Source organism: Empidonax traillii, unplaced genomic scaffold (assembly GCF_003031625.1).
Source record: "Empidonax traillii isolate 1590-97213 ecotype Southwest subspecies unplaced genomic scaffold, ASM303162v1 scaffold15:size5535645, whole genome shotgun sequence".
Lineage (NCBI taxonomy): Eukaryota > Metazoa > Chordata > Aves > Passeriformes > Tyrannidae > Empidonax > Empidonax traillii.
Window position 1 is genome coordinate 5427110 of NW_020955208.1, and position 18813 is coordinate 5445922.

The following is an 18813-nucleotide window of genomic DNA, read 5'->3' on the forward strand; positions in this document are numbered from 1 at the left end:
TACTAAGGCAGTGTTTCCAAAGAGACTCCCTTACGTGGTAATTGGAGCCAGAGCACGAGGCCAGTAGCACCACGCCAGAAGCGCTGCAGTTCCCAACTGCCCCCAGAGGAAAAGATGACTGTATCTGAAATCTCCTGATTATTTACAAAACATACATGCCTTCCGCTGCCACTGTAAATGTGCGCTGGGTGATAACTGACAGTTTTAAGAAGCTGGAGGGGATTGTTCTGCTGCACATCCAGGGACCCTGTGCAACACTATCCGAGTGCTCTGATGTCTTCCCTGGGTTTTACATGCCGAGCACTGAGCACAGTGTGGGAGGGTTTGCCGTGTCTGATAATGGATTATTTGACAAAGGGCCAACATTAGCTGTGTGCTGACTCCAGTTGTGGTGAGGAAGGTATTGGGACTTTTCCAGTCCCACACACATTGCATTCACAGATAGAATGTAGCTGCAATTAGGCTGCACAACTTAGAAGTTATTAACTGAGTGGGGAAAAGGGGCCAGGAAGAAGAGGGATCACAATTCTTGGACTATGGCAGTCATCCCTAGAATACAGTTTTTCAAGAGAGAGCAATTCAGGGAGAAGCTGAAGGGGATAACAAATTTCAGTGCATTGAGGGGAAAACAGGACAATCACAACCCCAAATCCTGAGGGAGATTTTTGATTGCTAGGGGAGGTGCTCTCTGGTTTGTTTGGCTTTTCCCTGGCATTTTATATCCTAGAAACACTAAGTGGTTCAAAGCTCAACTCAGAGAGATTGACTGAATTTTTATCCCCCTGCATTTCTGTGCTGGTCATTAGAACTGGGCAGAACAACCAAAGAAAGTTTGCCCTGACTTCTGCGTGCTCCAATATCTGACAACCCCAGCCCTACTTCTCTATTTTCTAACGAAGGATGAGATCTGGGGGGACTGCAGAGCACCCCTGGCTCCCACTGATTCCACTGCTGGGCATTTACCCCCACCTCAATTATGTTCTCCTGCTTTCAGATCATCAGGGAAAGACCATCTTTTCTGTTACTTGTTTGTAAAGAACCTTTAGTGTCACAAACACCATGAAGAGAAATCATCCCAAATGCCAAAGTTCTGGCTCTGAACCACGTGTCTCATGAGCAGCACAGGGACATAATGAGACACTGTTTCTAGGAGATCCACAGAGCAGAGCTGGGCATTGGCTTCACCTTGCAAATCCCATGCTGATAAAAGCAGTATTAGCTAGGTGGACACACAGGAAAGAGCATGATCAGTGGGACACACAACCAAACCTGTAATGGAGTGGAAGGGTCCTTCAAAATACTCTCCATGAATTTCCAGACTTAGAAGCAGCAGAGCCTCAAGGCTTTAGACCATGCCACAAGGCAATGGGGAGAGAATCAGGCCTATAATCTGCTGCTTTCTCATGTTATGCAGCAGACAATCCTTTATGTTGCTCTGGGAATCCTCTTCCAAATGGGGGCTGCAAGGGGTTCATATTTCTGAGGGTGGGTACTGTGATGCCAGGTATGCAGGTATCTGTCATTTCCTCATTATAAATTTCACAAAAAGGTTCAGAAAGATCTAAGCAGAGCACTCTCTTCCTCCTTTTGTTTGCTCCTGCCCTAATTATCTTTGTTTCATAATTGTTCTCACTGACAGAATAAAAAAAACGTTGGTAATTGCCAGTCCCATATTGAGCCATAAAGAAGCCAGGAGGGAGCAGATTTACATCCAGCTGCAAATGCATCTAGAAAATCTTTGTAGCAATACTGGAATATTTTGTTATATGGCATGGATATTATTTGTCCTTTTTAAACAAACAAACAAACATACAAAAAACTCTTTCCACTTGCTTGCCATGTTACTGTGCCTCCTTCTCCTGAAAACACAGATGTTCTTACCCCACCAGTAAATGGAAAAAGGGAACCAAGACATAAATATGTATAATAAAATCAGAAACAGTCGGATTTTCAAGTCCAAGCCATATTTCCTCTTGCTGTGGCTATGGAAATTTGGGCTTGATAGTTCCATGCACATAGTGCCAATTATTCCATGTACCTAAGATAAAGGTTGCAACTTTATTGAGGTTTCTCTTTTCTACAGCTCTTCAAAAAGGTCAAGATTATTCCGTATTATATCCCCTGCCAAAAAGCAGCGTAATTAAAATAGATGGACAGATTTTAATTTGTAGCAGGCTTCTATTCACAATGGATGTCTGTTTAGGGTACTTGTTTAAAATCTGGTAATGTTAAATTTGTAACAACAACAAAAAAATAATGGAGTTCTGTGTTTTCATATAATTAATTTATAGCAAATGTTTAAATAGAGATTCTGTTCATAGCATATCCAACTACAGTGTATATATCAAAACCAGAGACCAAATTTTCACATTACGGCCTTAAAAGCAAATAGCAAGGATGTGGCTGTATGGGAACACTGAAAATACTTCATTAAAGGAAATGCTGTAGAAATAAAAGTGGCATTGGCTTCCTGTAGGTTTGATGGTGGCATGCCAAATTGCCATATGGGAGACACTGGGTTGGGACCAAGCATCATCCCTGCCCTCCAGGCTGCAGTTTGGAAACACCACGGCATTGGGGTGGAGGTACAGAGGAGGCAAGTCTGAACCCCCTGAGAGCAAAGCTCTCATCTACTTCTGAGCACACTGGGAGAGCCCCCCCAGAGAAGCTGTATTTCAGCTTCAGTTCCGGGGCTGTGGCTGCACACGCAGCGACTCCTCCTGGCACTGAAGGACTTCAAAACGAAGGGGAAGCCAATAATACACTTTCAAATGTAGTACCCACAGTGACTACTGGGAAACAGTTTGAACAAAGCAAAGTGCTCCAGAAGAGCAAAGTGCATGAACTGATGAAAGACGCAGCTTTGGTACCTCACATCCGAGTGTGCCAGGTTGAGCTGACCCACGTGCAGCAGCCTCTCCCGGGACAGAGGGTGCTCTCGCATGAGGGAGTTCCCTGCGTGGATGAACAGCCCTTGCCTGCAGACAGGCACTGAACTACTCGTCATCTCCATGTCCATCATGGTCTTCTTCTCAGAGATCAAACTGCAATGATTGTAGCCACCGTTCACTGTCAAAAAAATAAGTAAAATTAAAAAAGATCACCCTCTGACTAAGAACTTTTTACAGTGATTACTACTGTGTAAACTCACTTTGGATTTCCTTGCAGAACTCTCATCAATGACACGGCAGTGGAAGCGAAAGGTTTCACGAGGAAATAAAAATTAATTGCAAAGGAATCTGGATTTGTGAACTATGGTTGTTTATATCTCATTTTAAGTTTTGTGGCTATTTCTACCTCAAAAAAGATAACTTTCTTTCCTCTTTGTATTTTTAGGGTAAAACCTTGCCTGTGTTACATTTTGGAGAGGGATGTTTCAGAGTCCCTTTATTTTCAGGGAGAGGAACTCTCTGAAAACAGTGACGTAAGTCAAGTTTTTCTTTGCAGATAATTATCTCTGTAATTATGACTTTAGATGGGCATGTTTCTACTTTACTGTCAGGTCAACAGTGTGAAAAAATTTAAGTGGTTTTGTTTTAATTTATACATTTAACTGTATTTTCCAAGTAAGATATCATTATAAATGCTAATGCTAATAATCATAAATTCTGCTCTGGTAAATACTACATTTTACAGACTAGAAAAAACAGAGTAGAGCTATAGCAATATTACTGAGAAAAAATATATATCACCATTTGCACTAATGTAGATAAATCATGTTCTTAAAATACTAGATCTCCCTCAAATCTGATTTTTTTCATGCAGACAGAATGCAATGGTGTCAGACGCTAAGGCAAGCATAGTTCTGGAGTTTTCATACAGAGCCCAGAAGTGGCTCCTTTACCCTTGTACCCAGGACTGATGGTGAGCTGAACTGCACTGTAGTCACTCCACTCTCCAAGGAGTCACCAAGTGTCACACACTGAGGAAGAAAACAAATCCTGCAGTCAAATGGACAGAAGGGATAAAGCCTGTACTCAGTTTCCTGCAAATCACTGATTTTCACCAGCATCAAGGTGTGTTACAAGGCACAATTCGTCCCACCATAGTTTTGTTGTCTCTGAGTTTTACCCAGACAATGCCTACATCATTTAGCCATCCCAAAATAAGTAAGATGGGCTCGTGCAGCTCCAAGACATGTTTTCCTCTTCTCACTGACTAAAGAAGGTGCCTAAACAAGTAACTTAAACTAAGTACCTGACTTCTAGAGAACTGCAATTGTTTTAAATTAATCCCTCTGAGCAGCCACAGGCTTACAAACATCCCCAGCACCAATAACCTGCTCTACACTGCTCTCAGGTCTGCCCCTGCTTCTGCTCAAACCCACACTGGACCTGCCATCGACAATACAATTTCTGCCATTTCAAACTATAATTTGTGGTATTATCCAGGTCAGGTATGTGTCAATTTCGAATCATAGAATGGTTTGGGTTGGAAGGGACCTTTAAAGACTGTCTAGTCTAAACCTCCTGTGATGGGAGGGGTGTCTTCCACTAGGTCAGGTTGCTCAAAGTCCCATCCATCCTGGCCTTGAACTTGAACTGTTCCAGGCATGGGGTACCCACAGCTCCTCTGGGCAAACTGTGCCAGTGCCTCACCACTCCTCATGAAAAAATTTCTTCCTTATATCCAAACTAAATCTATCTCCCTTCAGTTTAAAACCATTGTGCCTTTTCCTGTCACTACAATCCCTAGTAAGAAGTTTTTCTGTTTTTCTTACAAGCTCTGCTTTACACACTGAAAGGCCACAATAAAGTCTCTCCATAGCCTTCTCTTTTCCAGGCTGAACAAGTCCAGGTCTCTCAGCCAGTCTCCATAGCAGAGGTGCTCCATCCCTCTGATCATATTCTAACCCTGTGGCAAACTAAAGGCGAGTGGGAGAGCCTGGGCTGCCGTGGTCCTCTGTAATTACAGTCAATGAAAGCTTTGAAAATTATGAGAATCACGTTCGGGGGTTTGGGGAGTATAAATGAGAAGAAAGAGGTGACTGGGGAAGGCAAAAAAAGTCTCTGGTAACTGGAGAATTTGTGAAAGGGCTCACAGCACAAAAGTCCATTCTCCTCCACTGGCTGGGCTCCACAGCATCCCCATCATGCTCCACGGAGCCATTGTAATGGGAAGACCATGGCAGATGAAGATGCAGCCCAGGCAAGCGTCCAGAGCCACAGAAAAGAGCGGGCACATATGACACCCAAATTACAAGTTGCATGAGGCACTATTGTGACATTTCCAGAAGAGAATTCCCTGTTTCCAGTGAAAACGTTTCAGTGTTTGGTTGATACATTATATTTCTTGACCATTTATTTGATTTTTACTTCTTCAGAAGTCAGAATCTTTCAAATTGGAAAATCAATACTGTGTTTTTTCCTACCCAGCTCCATCACAACACCAAGGCATGTGAACAGTCCTGGAAGTGCAGGCCAGCGTTATTTTATATAAACATTTATAAAAAGTCCATGTAAGGTTTTTCAGGAAAGAGATTTTAAAGAGAAACTGGTTTGCATTTAAACTACACAAAATGGGCCATTAACCTTCTTCATGGTAATTAATGTACATATTCTAGCTATTTCAGATCTATATTCCAAGACCTAAATTCACGGACACTGTGTGACTGTTCCCAATGACTCTGAAGAGATACAGAAATTGTACAGAAATGCAGCATCTTCTGGCCTGTACAAGGCAGTCACCAAAGCTTTTAAGATCACCTTGGAGGCCTTTCAGCTTATAGTGGGTCTTTCTGATTATTAGCTCTGCCCTGCTTGCAATCATGACATAAGTTATCATGATTCTCTGTAGTCCACAGCTTCACTGGACTTTATCCCACTCCTATTCTGGCTTGTTTCCATCAGAATTTAACTCACTTCAGGAATAATTTCTTAGCAAGACTGTGTAATGACACTTTGGATTGTTAACTGGAGTAGAAGAATCATTTTTAAAGGGTATCTAAATACACTGTTGAACACTAGTGAATCAGCTTTCCACAGTTTTAAAGGCCACATGACCAAGAGAAGATGGTAAATCAATCATACTTACAATACTCAATTCACAGTTCCTCTATTTCCATAAGCAATGTTACCTGGAATATAGTCAAGATGTATCTTCCCTCCAAAATATTGTAGAGTCACTTAAAATGTTTAAGGTTTATACTGGACTCGTAATAAAACACTCTCTTTCATTCCTCAAATGATACAAGTCTGAAATTCATTAGGGCTTTCTAAATATGTACTTTACCAATTTTATCATATTATCAAAACAAAGAAACTTGAAGCTTTCGCCAAAGCTCAGCAATACCAACTGTAGCACACACACTGATACCTATTTGTGTGAAGATGGAGATTTCCTAGAATAACATGAACACTATCCCTGTGCTGTCAAAAATAATTATCTTCTCTTGTGGCTGTCAAATCACAAAACACATTTGCTCCCTGCAAAAGAACAGAGCACTTCAGCTAAATCTATGTGAAATTCTGTTTCAGCTAATCCACTGTACATGTGCCTTCACAAAGTACCTTACAGATTCATTATAAGAGCTAAAAATGTCCTGCACAACAGTGCCCTGAGTGAAGTCACACTTGTACCACGGCCTCTGAAATGTGCCTACCACATGGAAGCTGGAACAATGATGGACAAGGAACACCACCACCAGTTCATGTTTTTTATCTCCCACAGCAACTGAAAAAAGAGCTCAGAGCTTATCTCTGAACACAGACAACCTGAGTCTATATTCAACTCTTCAAGCCCCTTGTGAAGGCAAATTCATTGCCTTTGAAAAAGGGAAAAAAGTGGTGCTTTACACCGCTGTAACTGAGAACAGAATCTGGCCCTCTGACAACTGGCTGTTCTATACAATATTAATATCACTGGCTGGCACACACAAAATTTAAGCACTTTCCATGCCTGGAACTAGATCTCTTCTTTCATTGGTATCAAGGGGCCTTTAACCTACATACTGTAACTCACCAATAACAGATGAAAAGAGCACACACTCCCTTGCCTTAGACCAGAGGGTTCACCCCACTTGCACTACACCATCGCCATTCCATAAATCCATATAAAAAACTAATCCTAATTTACAGAGAGCAAATCTAATAAAAGCAGAATGGTTTCCAGAAGGATCTCATGGAAGTGGAATCCATCAAGGTAACTTTTGTCTTTCTCTTTTTCTGTCCTGAACTTTTGATTTGTATCTCTACATTTAAATGTTCACGAAGGGAACGGAAGAAGCTGATGCCGTGGTGTGCAAAGGCTGCAATCAGGCAATTCCTTCCATATGAGTAATCACATCAGTTCAGTTCTGGGTATCTTGCTTCTTTCATTCTGGGGTAACTGACTTTGGGGGAGTTTTTTCTTGATTTGTGCCAGAGTAAATCTTGAGAGAACTGGTCCCACTGGTTGTGATGAGGCTCCACACCTCAGGAATGACACTGGAACTGGCTGGGATATGCAGGGTCAGCCCCTCGTTTCTTGCTGAGGGTAAATTCTGCTGGAACAAAGCAGAACATTCCCCTCACACTGAAGGAAACCTGCCTGTGCAACAATGACATCCACATTCAAACCAGTCCTAACTAAAGGGGAATATCTCTCTTTCTTCCCCAGGGAACACCTTGTTTACCACGCAGGAAGGCTTCACTGTTACTGATCTAATCAGCTATTAAGGTTAAGAAGGTAAGAGCAAGAAAACTTACCAAAAGGGTAATTATTCAACAATAAACACATATTGCAGGGCTTTGGAGTTTACCTAATTAAGACCAGTGGACAAATAACTGAAAGATATCTAATTGAAATGACTCACATTTGAAATAGAGATAGATTTGAAATATTTGCTTAACATACTTAGATATCCCCAGAGAACTGTGGGTTTTGTGGCGAAGACCAAACTAGGTCATTTGCCTTTTTTTTCTTACTGTTCATTCTCTTTAATTACTTCTTATAAAAAAAAAAAAAAATTGCCATTCTTGGTTTTGTTTGGATGTGATGTCCAAAATGTACCACGACAACACTGAGAAATGGAACGCTGTTACTGGCAGCAGGACGAGTCACGTGAGACCAGTGAAAGACCAAACAGTACCAGATTTTCTCAAACAAGTGAAAATCATCTACACTGAAGAGGCCATCAAACCCCTCCACTGAGAGGGAATTATTAACTCAAAGGGTGCCAACACAGCAAAGCCACGGGGGGGGGAAGGTGCTGTACCCACGCTCAGCATCTCATTCCACGTAACGAGTGCTGAATAATCTCCATCACTGTATGGTTGGACTGACTGACACAGCTACACAGTCAGTAATTTAAGTGCATCCAGAGAGATGCACAGCACTCTGCTGCCTGCTTGAAGGCTCTGATGAATAAACTGAATGCTTCAAAACACAGAATCTTCAAAATCATTCATGCACATATAGCATTTTTGACATTTTCAATAACAAGAAAATCAACACTTTCATGAAGTTTTTTGTGCCTGTCATGCCATTCTCTACAGTGAATGGGAGGGACTGTCTTAATCCTACACCACCAAGCCTGAGGGACACAAAAGTAGCAAAGGAAAGGAAAGCAAAGGCTGGAAAATAGATACTAGAGTTGTTCTTACACGCCCTGGAAGGCAGCCTTGACTGCAGAGACAGATTTTCTATGCCTTGAGAAAAAACATGGCTTCTCCTTTGTTTCAGTGAACAACTATTAGCAGGGATATTTGGGTCTAAATTTTTCTATTATGGACACATTTAAGGAAAAACACTTTAGAAAAAGGCTGGAGTGATTAGCCATGGATGGCACTACAGCCTTAGCAGACTTTACCCAAGTGTAACACTGGTGTTTTCAGTTAGATTTTAGAACAAGACATCCTAAACACAGACTTACAGATCTTGGCCTGGAGACCCAAGAGAGGGGATGTTCAGATCTTTCCTTGGCCGCTTTGCAGTCATTTGCACCATCTGGTACACAACAAATCTCAACACATTTGGGTTTCTCACCACTTCAAAGAGGAAAGTTCTGCACTTTAACCGATCTTTGCAATAATAGTTTCTAATTCAGTCGAAGACTTCCAATAACATTTGTCATGGAATATTAATTTCCCAAATCACTCAATGTGGTACCAGATTGTCCAACCATGACTCTTCAGGTAGGTAAATGTAAACTCTCACAAAGCATTGAAAACTCTACCTTTTTATTACAAGCTGAGTTAACCTTGTGAAGTTTTGGAAGTTCTCTTGCAGTTCTGATTTCATCTCTGTGTGATATCAGTATTGTACATCACTAAGGTGTCTTCCCTGGGGTAGAAGGTGGTAAGGAATGTTTTAGAGCTGAATAGCCCCAGAACAGTGTATCTAAGTGCAGAATTCCTTCCTTGTTCCATTAATCATCTGAGTCCTCTATAATGCCCAGATAGAAAATGCAGGATCTGAAAATCATGCTGAGGAAACAACTATTTGGGTATTGACTATCAAACAAAGTCAGCGTTATGTGGAAAAGCTACTAAGAACGTTCAAACATTACTGTGCAGTTCTTTAAGCCCCCAGGGACAAACATACGGACCTCCAATATGAGCATTTGTCACACACAGCTCCTTTGGCTCATTTAGACTGGCAAAAGAGGGCAGTAGTCTCTTTTCTTGCAGTTTGCCCTTACCCAAGCTCTGAAATGATTAACAAGAACAGCGTTAAATTTTCGCTGCTGCATTCAAGAGTTCACACGTTTAAGAGGAACAAAGCAGCTCACACCACACTCCAGGTTCACCCCAGATCTGTCTCAGTTACAACCTGTTCACATTTTAAGGTCTGTTTCATACAGTTGGGAGAGACATGGCTTCATTTATTTATAATGCTTGTGCACTATCTTAATAAAAACACAGTGAGAGCCAAAAGATTCTTTATCACAGAGCAGACCACACTGTAAAGTGAGAGTCAAGTGAAGACCAAAATTATCCTACACTGGTGTATCAAAACAGAAGTGGCAGGTCCTCTGCCTATTTGCAAACAGATACAGATTATATCAATCTATAAAAGATTAGGATTAAAACTAACAGCATAGAATAAGGTTAGAATAAAAAAGAAGGACCTCTTCCCTCCAAGTTTTTATGAACCATGCTATAAAATGTTACAACAGAAATACTTATTTCTTTACTTTCACACTGATGAATGAGTGAAGACAGAAGGGCTAATAAAAATCTTGTAAACTAAACCAACCCAGATAGTGAAATAATTTGTCGAGTATCAATCTTAAAAACTTGTGGAAGATAAATACAACCCATGTGTGTCTTTCTAGTAAATTATGGACCCTAACTGTTGGCTACATCCATATTTGTTATTTCATGTTCAATTTATTTTTAAAACTAGTTATTTGGACTGCATTATATTTCTGTTCTGGGTAATTTATTTTTGCAGGCTACACACAGTATTTTAAGAGTGAATGTGTAGGGTGGCACTACAGAAGAAAGTAGTGTGGTTAATTTTTATATCAGTCCAACTTAATACAATTTGAAAACATTTCAGTAGTTTAGAGATCTGTAACCTTTTTACTTTCGAGCATGTGGATAGAGCTGGCTCCCGTATTTGACTTTTCCATGATACTTTAAAGGTTATCTTGGAGTGCAACAGGCAGCAAAGAACACATAACAATATACTACCTCTTTGACTGCTAACATGGCTTTCAATGTTAAGTCATTCGGATTTCCAGATGGGACCTGCACAACACTTCTTGAACTTTGCAAGTACAGCCAAGACTCAGAAAAACACATGCCATGAGCTTTGGTTCCAGTGACTTCACAGCCTTGGTTCGCGTTCTGAGTTAGGCTCTAGATGTGTGTGTAAGGACAGAACCATTTTAGGCAATACTGAACAGATTCTTGGAGAAATACACTGTCTGCTATCACAAGGAGTCCTTCCCTACAAGCAGGTTTGAAACTCAACATTCTTGGCTTCTTTTTGGATCTCAGACCTCTAAATTATGTCCCTAAACAGAGCCGAGAGCAGACTGAAAATGACCATTGGCCGCTTTTGTGGCAATCAGGACAAAACCTTTTGCAACTTGATGAAACACAGGTTCTTGTCATTCATTGTTACAGAGGCTCTTTGGCTTAGAATCACCTTTAGCCTGTTACCAGGCAATCTGAAAAATATTGTTCTCAGCACATCTGGCCTTTTTTTGTGGTCAGTTATCCTTCCTCACTATTTGGATTCTAGTTACAGCGGGAAAAGACATTAAAATAAATGTTTTAGGAAAATATTAAGCTCAACAAACATTATTTTAATTAAAAGGAAATCCTAAAACCCTCCTAATGGGCACTTGGAGAATATAAGCTCAATGTAATGAAACTTGATGTGGTTTCCTTTTTTTTTAAGATGACCATTTTCAGAGTAAGTTTAATTCTCAATATGTCTGATAGGTAGAATATATTATGTGTTTGCCCTGTCAAACACAAGAGAATTGGGGTGTCTTGCCACCTTGTGAGTAAATATTTTTGAAGGAGACACAAATACAGCCATTGGCCTCATTCTCCTTTCCCAGTCCTCCACTCATCTCAATTTCCCTTTCAATCCTGAGCTCATTTTAAACTCTCTCTTCCACTTCCATCTTCAGTCCTCTCCAACCTGTCCCTCACCTTCCAGCACACACTCCAGGATGACACAGATGCAAGGCTGCTGCCACGCTGTGCAAAGCTGGCTCTACCACATCCAGTTTTAACCCTGGCTGGAGCTGGACACACTGTCTGGGTACCAAACTACTGTGTTTTCCACTGTGAGCAACACAGCCAGGCTGCTCTCAGTCTGCCTGGTTTACACTCCCAGCTCTCACACATGAGACAGATGCACTGCCTGTGCTTCCAGAGGTGTCTGAGCCGGGCTGAAGCAATTCACCCCCCCAGATAAATGCCACTGTGCACCTGGTGTAAGCTGTAAGGCAACTATACACCCTCTAGGGTTATGTACACACTCCCCTGCCCTTGGCCCCTTAGGTTTGTCTTTTTGGTTGCTCTAGATAGGTACCACCAGGGTTTTCACACCAGCCTCTCATTAGATGGGCCCTTAGGTTAAAAGGGCTCCAGAGTGACTCTTTCAAGACAGAAGTTCACACGTTTTGTGATGAGGTACTTGAACTGCTCCTGTTGCACACATGCTTCCACCATCGATTATGTGACTCCTTTGGGAATCAGGATCTTTCCATACATGCACAGACTGAGAAAATCTGTTTCTTTTGTTTTTTCCTCTAAGCCATTTAATTCCCTAATAGCCAGAGCATGCCTGCTATGAACTGCATGTGCGTTATTCTTTCCCATTTACTTATGAAACCCTGAACTTTTAAACTCCCAGATCTCCACTCCCCTATATTTTCCTTAGTCCATTTAGCCTCTCTTTTCCATGGAAGTTTTAGCCAGCAGACCATGTAAAGACTCCGCAGGGATATGTGCTCTCCTAAACATCTGAAACACAAGGATGTGCAGGGAATGAAAGCTGGGGTTTTGCCATATGGCACCTTGCATATGTCTTATGTAAACATATATATCTATGTCCCAAGAAGGAATTTTATGTCTGCCTGGCTCAGCACTACACTATATACTTTAAAAAGGAAAAAAACCAACACAACAAAAAATATATCCATCAAGATGTTGGGCTCGAAGTTTTAGGAGCCTGGAAGTGTAACCAAGTCAGTAACAGCCACAGAAGCCAACTGCTACAAAGACAGAATCACTGCAGATCACACAGGGCAGAAACAGCAGACTTTAAACAATGAGGGAAACTGGTAACTAAACACATTTAGTTCCTTTCAATGCAGGCTGGACAGAGGAAGAGGTCTGGTGGGATGCGGACGCACAACATCTACTCTTTTGGACCTAGTTCTGGTGCACACATTTGGAAAACTGCCGACTCAGAGGCAAAGGAGACAGAAAATGAGTCATAGTAAGAACCAAAATGCACCAGGAGTCTGCAAAGAACTTTCCATGTTGCAATGTGGCAGGAATGCTCCAACATGTAAAGGGAATACAGTGGAGGGGAGCTGGTAAACCTGCACTGCAAATCAGCTCCAGCTACGGGTTGTCTTCCATTTATAAGTCCTCCAAAAAGTGCCAATTAGGCTCCTTTCCTGTGAGAGGTTTCATGACTCTCTCTTCTCTCTTAGTATCTTTGCTTCAAGTTCACTTGCTGCAGGAGCTTCCTCCACTCATTTTTTCTGGTTCTTTATATATCAGAGGGATGAAAAGCTACACTGAAAAGCATTTGGCTGCTGAAGACCACCTGTTCTCCTAATGCACTTGCATTGGTTCCTTGATTCTGTTAATAAAACAGACATCCCCACATACACAACCTCCATCTAGACTCACTGTATATCTCTCACATTTACCCAGTAACCCACATCCCCATCAACCCCTTGGTGGCCTTGGGTAAAATAGTTTTTCACAATGAGAACTCAAATTGCTACCACAAAAACGCAACCACCTCACCTACACAATCTACTTGGTCATTTAACACCTGATACCTAACACAGTAATGGCTTCTTTACAGCTTAGAATGAAAAGTCAAGACAAACAGCTTCCCCAATATATGCTGAAAAGAGCAACAGCCTACCCCTGCTACTTTTCATTTGCTGTTTTCATTGTTTGACATTTCTTTCTGCCAGAATTTTGGCATTATTTCAAGGCTTGATTTGAAATATATTTAACATCAAGTGACTTGCAATGTCATTTTCCATTTTACCAGAACTATGCTTGGGACTAATTCTACTCAAATTGAATTTACCCTTCTGCACTCAGTGCCAGTGCATGGGCCTCTTGCAGGCTCTCCAGCACAGAACACACTTCTCCCCAGCTTCACCCAAGCCTGAGCACTGCAGAGTTATCTATAACTACAGACTTAGGGCAGTAGATACATGCAGTCCATGTAAACATACAACTTAATGTGTCACCAGTAAGAACAGTTTACTGAAGGGCAGTATCAAACATGACAGTTCTCGGTGCAATAAATATCTATATACCACATAACACAGAAAAAAACTCTTTTCTATGACTTAAATATAACTAGTTCAGGTGTTTGTCCAAAACGGGGCAGCTTCAGACAACTAGGAGGACTGAACATCGACTGTATCCACTTCTTCAGAAGTCAGATTCTGGGGATAACCAAAGCACCCTCACCATCACCTGGTCTGCTGTGGGGTTTCTTAGCAGACTGTGGGACAGGGTAAGAATGAGGCTACTGTGGAATCTGCTGTGTAGAGGTAAAGCCATAGGGAAAAATAAAAGCAGAGATAGGATGATGCAGAAAGATTAAAGAGTACAAGGAATGTTGTAATGCTGCTGGCTTACATGAACACTGAATAAACAACAATCAGAAAGTTTGCTAAAAACCCTCTGGGAATCTCCCAGTGATGACAGTGGGCAGTTGCTACAGATTAGAAGGTATGTGGAGTACGCTCTACTTTTATTTAGCAATGCTGCCTTCTGTAAAGTGGATCTGCACTTTCCACACAAGTCATGAAAACAAGGTATCACAAGGATTTCATGAAGATGGGTATGCCAGTGAAGAGAAACATAAGTGTCACTGTAATCATGAGAAGCTCTAACAATCAAGAATCACACAAAATAGGGCTGAAAAAGTCTTCAGAATGTGATTTACCACATTTTGTGGCCCTACAGCATAATCCAATCTCACAAACTTAAGGGGGTGTTTGGCCAATCTCCTTTACAGGCTCCAGCAATTCTCCAGCATTTCCAGCAAATTATTCAGTAAAGACCTAATTTTTTTTTTCCTCATGTCTAACTTAGAGCCCCCTTAGCATAACTTAGTCCACTACATATTGTCCTGTCCAAACTGGACATGGAGAGGAGTCCATTCTTCTGCCTTCCATAAAAGCCTTTTATGTTTTTGCAGGCTGTCTCCACTTACTCTCCTCTTGCCAGTGTTACACAGCTCTCATTATTTTTTTTTTCTCATAAATCCTGTTTTCCAGAGCTCTGATCTCTTTCTTCCATCTCTCTTCTGAACTGTGTCCAGTAAACCTTTTTCTGTACCCTTTTTTCTCCATACTTTACACTATCAGATCCTGTTCTTTGCAGGTGGGAGCAGGTACACTCTTCCTTCACCGTGAGCCAGCAAGAAGGCAGCACAATGGCAGTCAGATTCAGCAGATAAATCTTACCTTTACGATTAGTTTACCTTTGTTCTTGGGTAAGACAGAGAATAATGAGGTTAATGAACCTTTGGCATGATTCAGTTTTCCTGTTGGTTCCTACTGTGGCATTAAATTGCCCTCTTGAAAAAGGCCTACAAAGCTCAGTATAGAACCAAAAACACATGCAGAGGTAAAGGTTGACTCCAGCAAGGTTCCCTCATGCCAAGATACAACTTAGCAGCATCAAACACCATATTTAAACTCTCAGGAAAGTGCACATACTTACACACTGTCCAGACTCCTGTGCTATGACACTCTCAAAACTCTAATTAGGGCTGACTCTTCAGATCTACTGCACTTTTTCTGCTGACCATCCCCACCATCAAGAATACGTCAAGGGCATGAAATCATTCCAACGTGCTGATCCAATCCATCCCATGAAACAGAGTAATTAATTAATCATATTGTCTCCAAGCCCAGTTCTGTTCTTGTCTGGTTGTCAGTCAGCAGTCACTGCCACAGCAGTGAAACAACTACAAAAACTAGAAGGTGCAAGATCAGAGTCAGGAAGGCTTCTAGAACGGAATATCTAGAGACGCACACCGAGGGATGACTTCTGACAACTCTATTTTAATAACAGCTGCCAGTGCTCAATTAGAGATACAGAGTGCAGCCAGCAACTCAGTAAATACTGTGGACTAACCAAACTGAGCAAAGACCCACAGACTAGACTTGAGGGCCTCAGACTAAGAAAGTCTAGCTTGTTATAGCCCTGGGCAGACATTCCATTCCTTTTCTCTTTCCCATCACCTTGGCCCACTGCTAACCCTCATAATGAGGGATAAAGATTTATATCTGGAAAGTGCATTTTTATGTGAATTTAGTACTGGACAAAAAAGCCAGGTCAAGAGCTATGGATATGAAATGTTCCCACAGCAGGTAAAATACAGTCAAAATGTGTGCAAGGTTCCCTAAATGTCAGGACCAAAGAGCCAGAAAGTACTTCTAAGTGGGAAACGGAGCCCTATGGTGAAGTGACCGAGTTTGTGAATAGCAGGCATAGCAGAGGAATTGAGTGCAACTTCCAAAGACCACACAGTTTACAGGCTGAGCCCAGAAAGAATGCCAGTGTGCTTGGTGCATTGTATTTCCTCTGGGATATCTCCATCTAGTTTAACCACACACTGCTGGATCCCGAGTGCATCTCTTAGCGAGACACCAAATCTCAAAGCGGAATCTTTAAATGATGGAGAATTGCTTCTGCACCACTTTGTTCCATGGTTCTCAGCATGAATTTTATATAGCTTGGACTTGTTTGACTTCAGTTCAGGCACTGGATCTCACATCATGCCTTTGTGTGCTAGATGAAAACACAGACTACCTGGTACTTTCTCTCTGCAGACAATTTTAGACTCTGTTCCTACCTTTTCAGTGATTAACTGGCTGCCTTCTTCATTTTCTCACACTACAGTACATTCTCCAGATCATGAATCGTTTGTGTGAATCTTCTCTTAAACACAGCCAGTTTTTCCAAGGAACCTTGTTAAATTGTCAACACTTAGAACAGCACAGCACTAGAACCATTAATAACGTAAGACAGCAGCATTGTTTTGCTACTTCTGCCTGATATGTGCCTAAACACAACTCTACGAACTTTAACAGTCTTTAACAGGACCTTTAAATGGTCTTTAACAGGCCCTTTAATGCTCTCAGTGTTTGGGGGAAGAGGGACAGTTGTTCTGGTTTTGTGTGTGCGTGACTTTAATACAAGTCTCTGCTAGGAATGAGAATAAAGTCACCAAATTATACTACTGTGCCTCCAAAGTTAATGACCCAGAATGAGTTCTGCTGTCGATGGGCCTAACTCAATAGGCACCACTGAAAACAATGGAGTCCCCCAGTGTGTGACCAAAAAAGAAATAACAACTTTTTAAGGAATGTAGCAACTGCAGAAGCTCAGTAACCACTTATGAAACTGAAGGGGGAAACCAGCCATTTGAATTTTTTGTTTACAGGCAAAAAGAGCTCCAGCAATTGAGTCAGTGAGTGTGAGATTTCTGTGATTTTAATTAAGCCTTTCTTAGGTTTGCCTTGTTTGGTTTAGCATCAGTTCTACAAAATACATCTAAACCCTGTGGCTGGTTTGCAAAAGAGAGCAGAGAGGGAGTAAATGAAGCCATTTAAAAAATAAAGGAGCTGGAAGCTGAACGTGTGTGTCATCCGAGCCCCACGCTAAGCCATGGCCTTTTACAGCTAAAATGATTGCCGACAGAACAGACTACAGCTCTCAAAAATCCCTACTTACCTGGCAGGAATCCATCTGATCCTGAGCATGCTGACTAAGAAATTAGTTCAGATTAAGGGAGAGGAATGCAACCTCTGGAATTCCCAAAAAGAAAAAACCAAGAAATTTTTCCTTCTCATTGTCAGCAGGTCAGCAAGAGGGAAAACATGAGAGCAGCACAGCTCCAAAATCGGCAGCAGCAAGTCTCATGCATTATTTGCACTGCAAATCATTAGCAGTAGTTTTCCAGCACGAGAACCAAGGAAAGAAGACATGAGCAACAGCCAAGCTGAGGCACCACAAAGCTGCAGGGATCTCTGAGCCGGGGTGACCCGGGGGGTTCCCACTCTGCAGGAAGAAAGCCTGTCTCCAGTGGCTGCAGCCTGGGCTAGACTGGCACAACTGCTCAGAGCACATTTCAAAGCCCAGATGTCAGGCACTGTGTCAGCCACGCGCTGTCAGCCGCTCAGTGGGTATGCTTAGAAAGCACCAAGCTCTACAGAAACATCAGTATCTGCGCTGCACCCACCAGTCCCACACAAGCAAGAGTGGATTCCCAAAGCTCAAGTCTACATGCCCTGTACGTCAGTGCATTTTCCTCTTCTCAGTCTGTGGTAAAAGCAAAGTATCTTGTTTCCGTGTAACCGAACCCCAGCCGTGTGTATACAGCTAATGACTGGTTACACCACACATAATGAGGAGTCACGTTTTGCTAACTGCATAGAAAATAAACAAGCTAAAAAAGAAAACAATTACTGGCTTTAGTAGGAATCTCTCTTGACCTTCCTTGTGGACTCAGACCCTTGATACTCTGAGTGCTATACACTACAGTCAGTGTCAGGCACAGGTACCACCTGCTTCAGGTCCGCTCCCTTTAATGCTACTGATATTTCTTTACTCTCTTTGCTGTAGAACATCCATCCAGCAGAGGCCAGAGCATTACAGTTACTGTGGTCTGCTCAGCCTCATTCCTCACACTCACCTGACTGAAGTGCACTCACATCAAAGGACCTATGCCTAGCTTTTGCTTTGAGACACAGGCAGTATTTGTCCAAAGCACAGACATACCATGGCAGAGCTGTGAGGGCACCCTGTGCTCTCCTTCCCCTCAGCACCTGAGAGGGGACTGCTCTTTGCACATTCGGAGAGAGCTGTGCAGTTCTACAGCATGTCCTGTTATTTGCTTTTTAATATGTGAAAGCACATAGGATTATAATGTCATAGCAGTTTATTCTGCATGGGAATGACTAGAAGTGGGATCCCTGCCCCAGAAAGTTCACAGCCTAAGAGCCTGACAGATACAAGCAGCAGAGCACAAAGGAATGATGAGCCAGTGCCACTCAGCACAGCAGCAGCGGCCTTGGCACAACTGTGGCTAAAGGTTTCTACGTCTTTTGTCTGCATCACGGGCCAAACACGGCATGTCAAACCTCTC

At 42.0% G+C, this 18813-nt stretch overlaps 1 protein-coding gene across 4 annotated transcripts in view; it reads right to left on the reverse strand.

Annotated features, from left to right (window-relative positions):
* GLIS1 (GLIS family zinc finger 1) overlaps positions 1 to 18813 on the reverse strand; it is a 188637-nt gene that overhangs the window by 89994 nt on the left and 79830 nt on the right. For all 4 annotated transcript variants that reach the window (XM_027894760.1, XM_027894777.1, XM_027894750.1 and 1 more), the window contains one exon: positions 2871 to 3069. In XM_027894760.1, coding sequence (XP_027750561.1) covers positions 2871 to 3069 — 199 coding nt within the window. The remainder of the gene's footprint in view (positions 1 to 2870; positions 3070 to 18813) is intronic.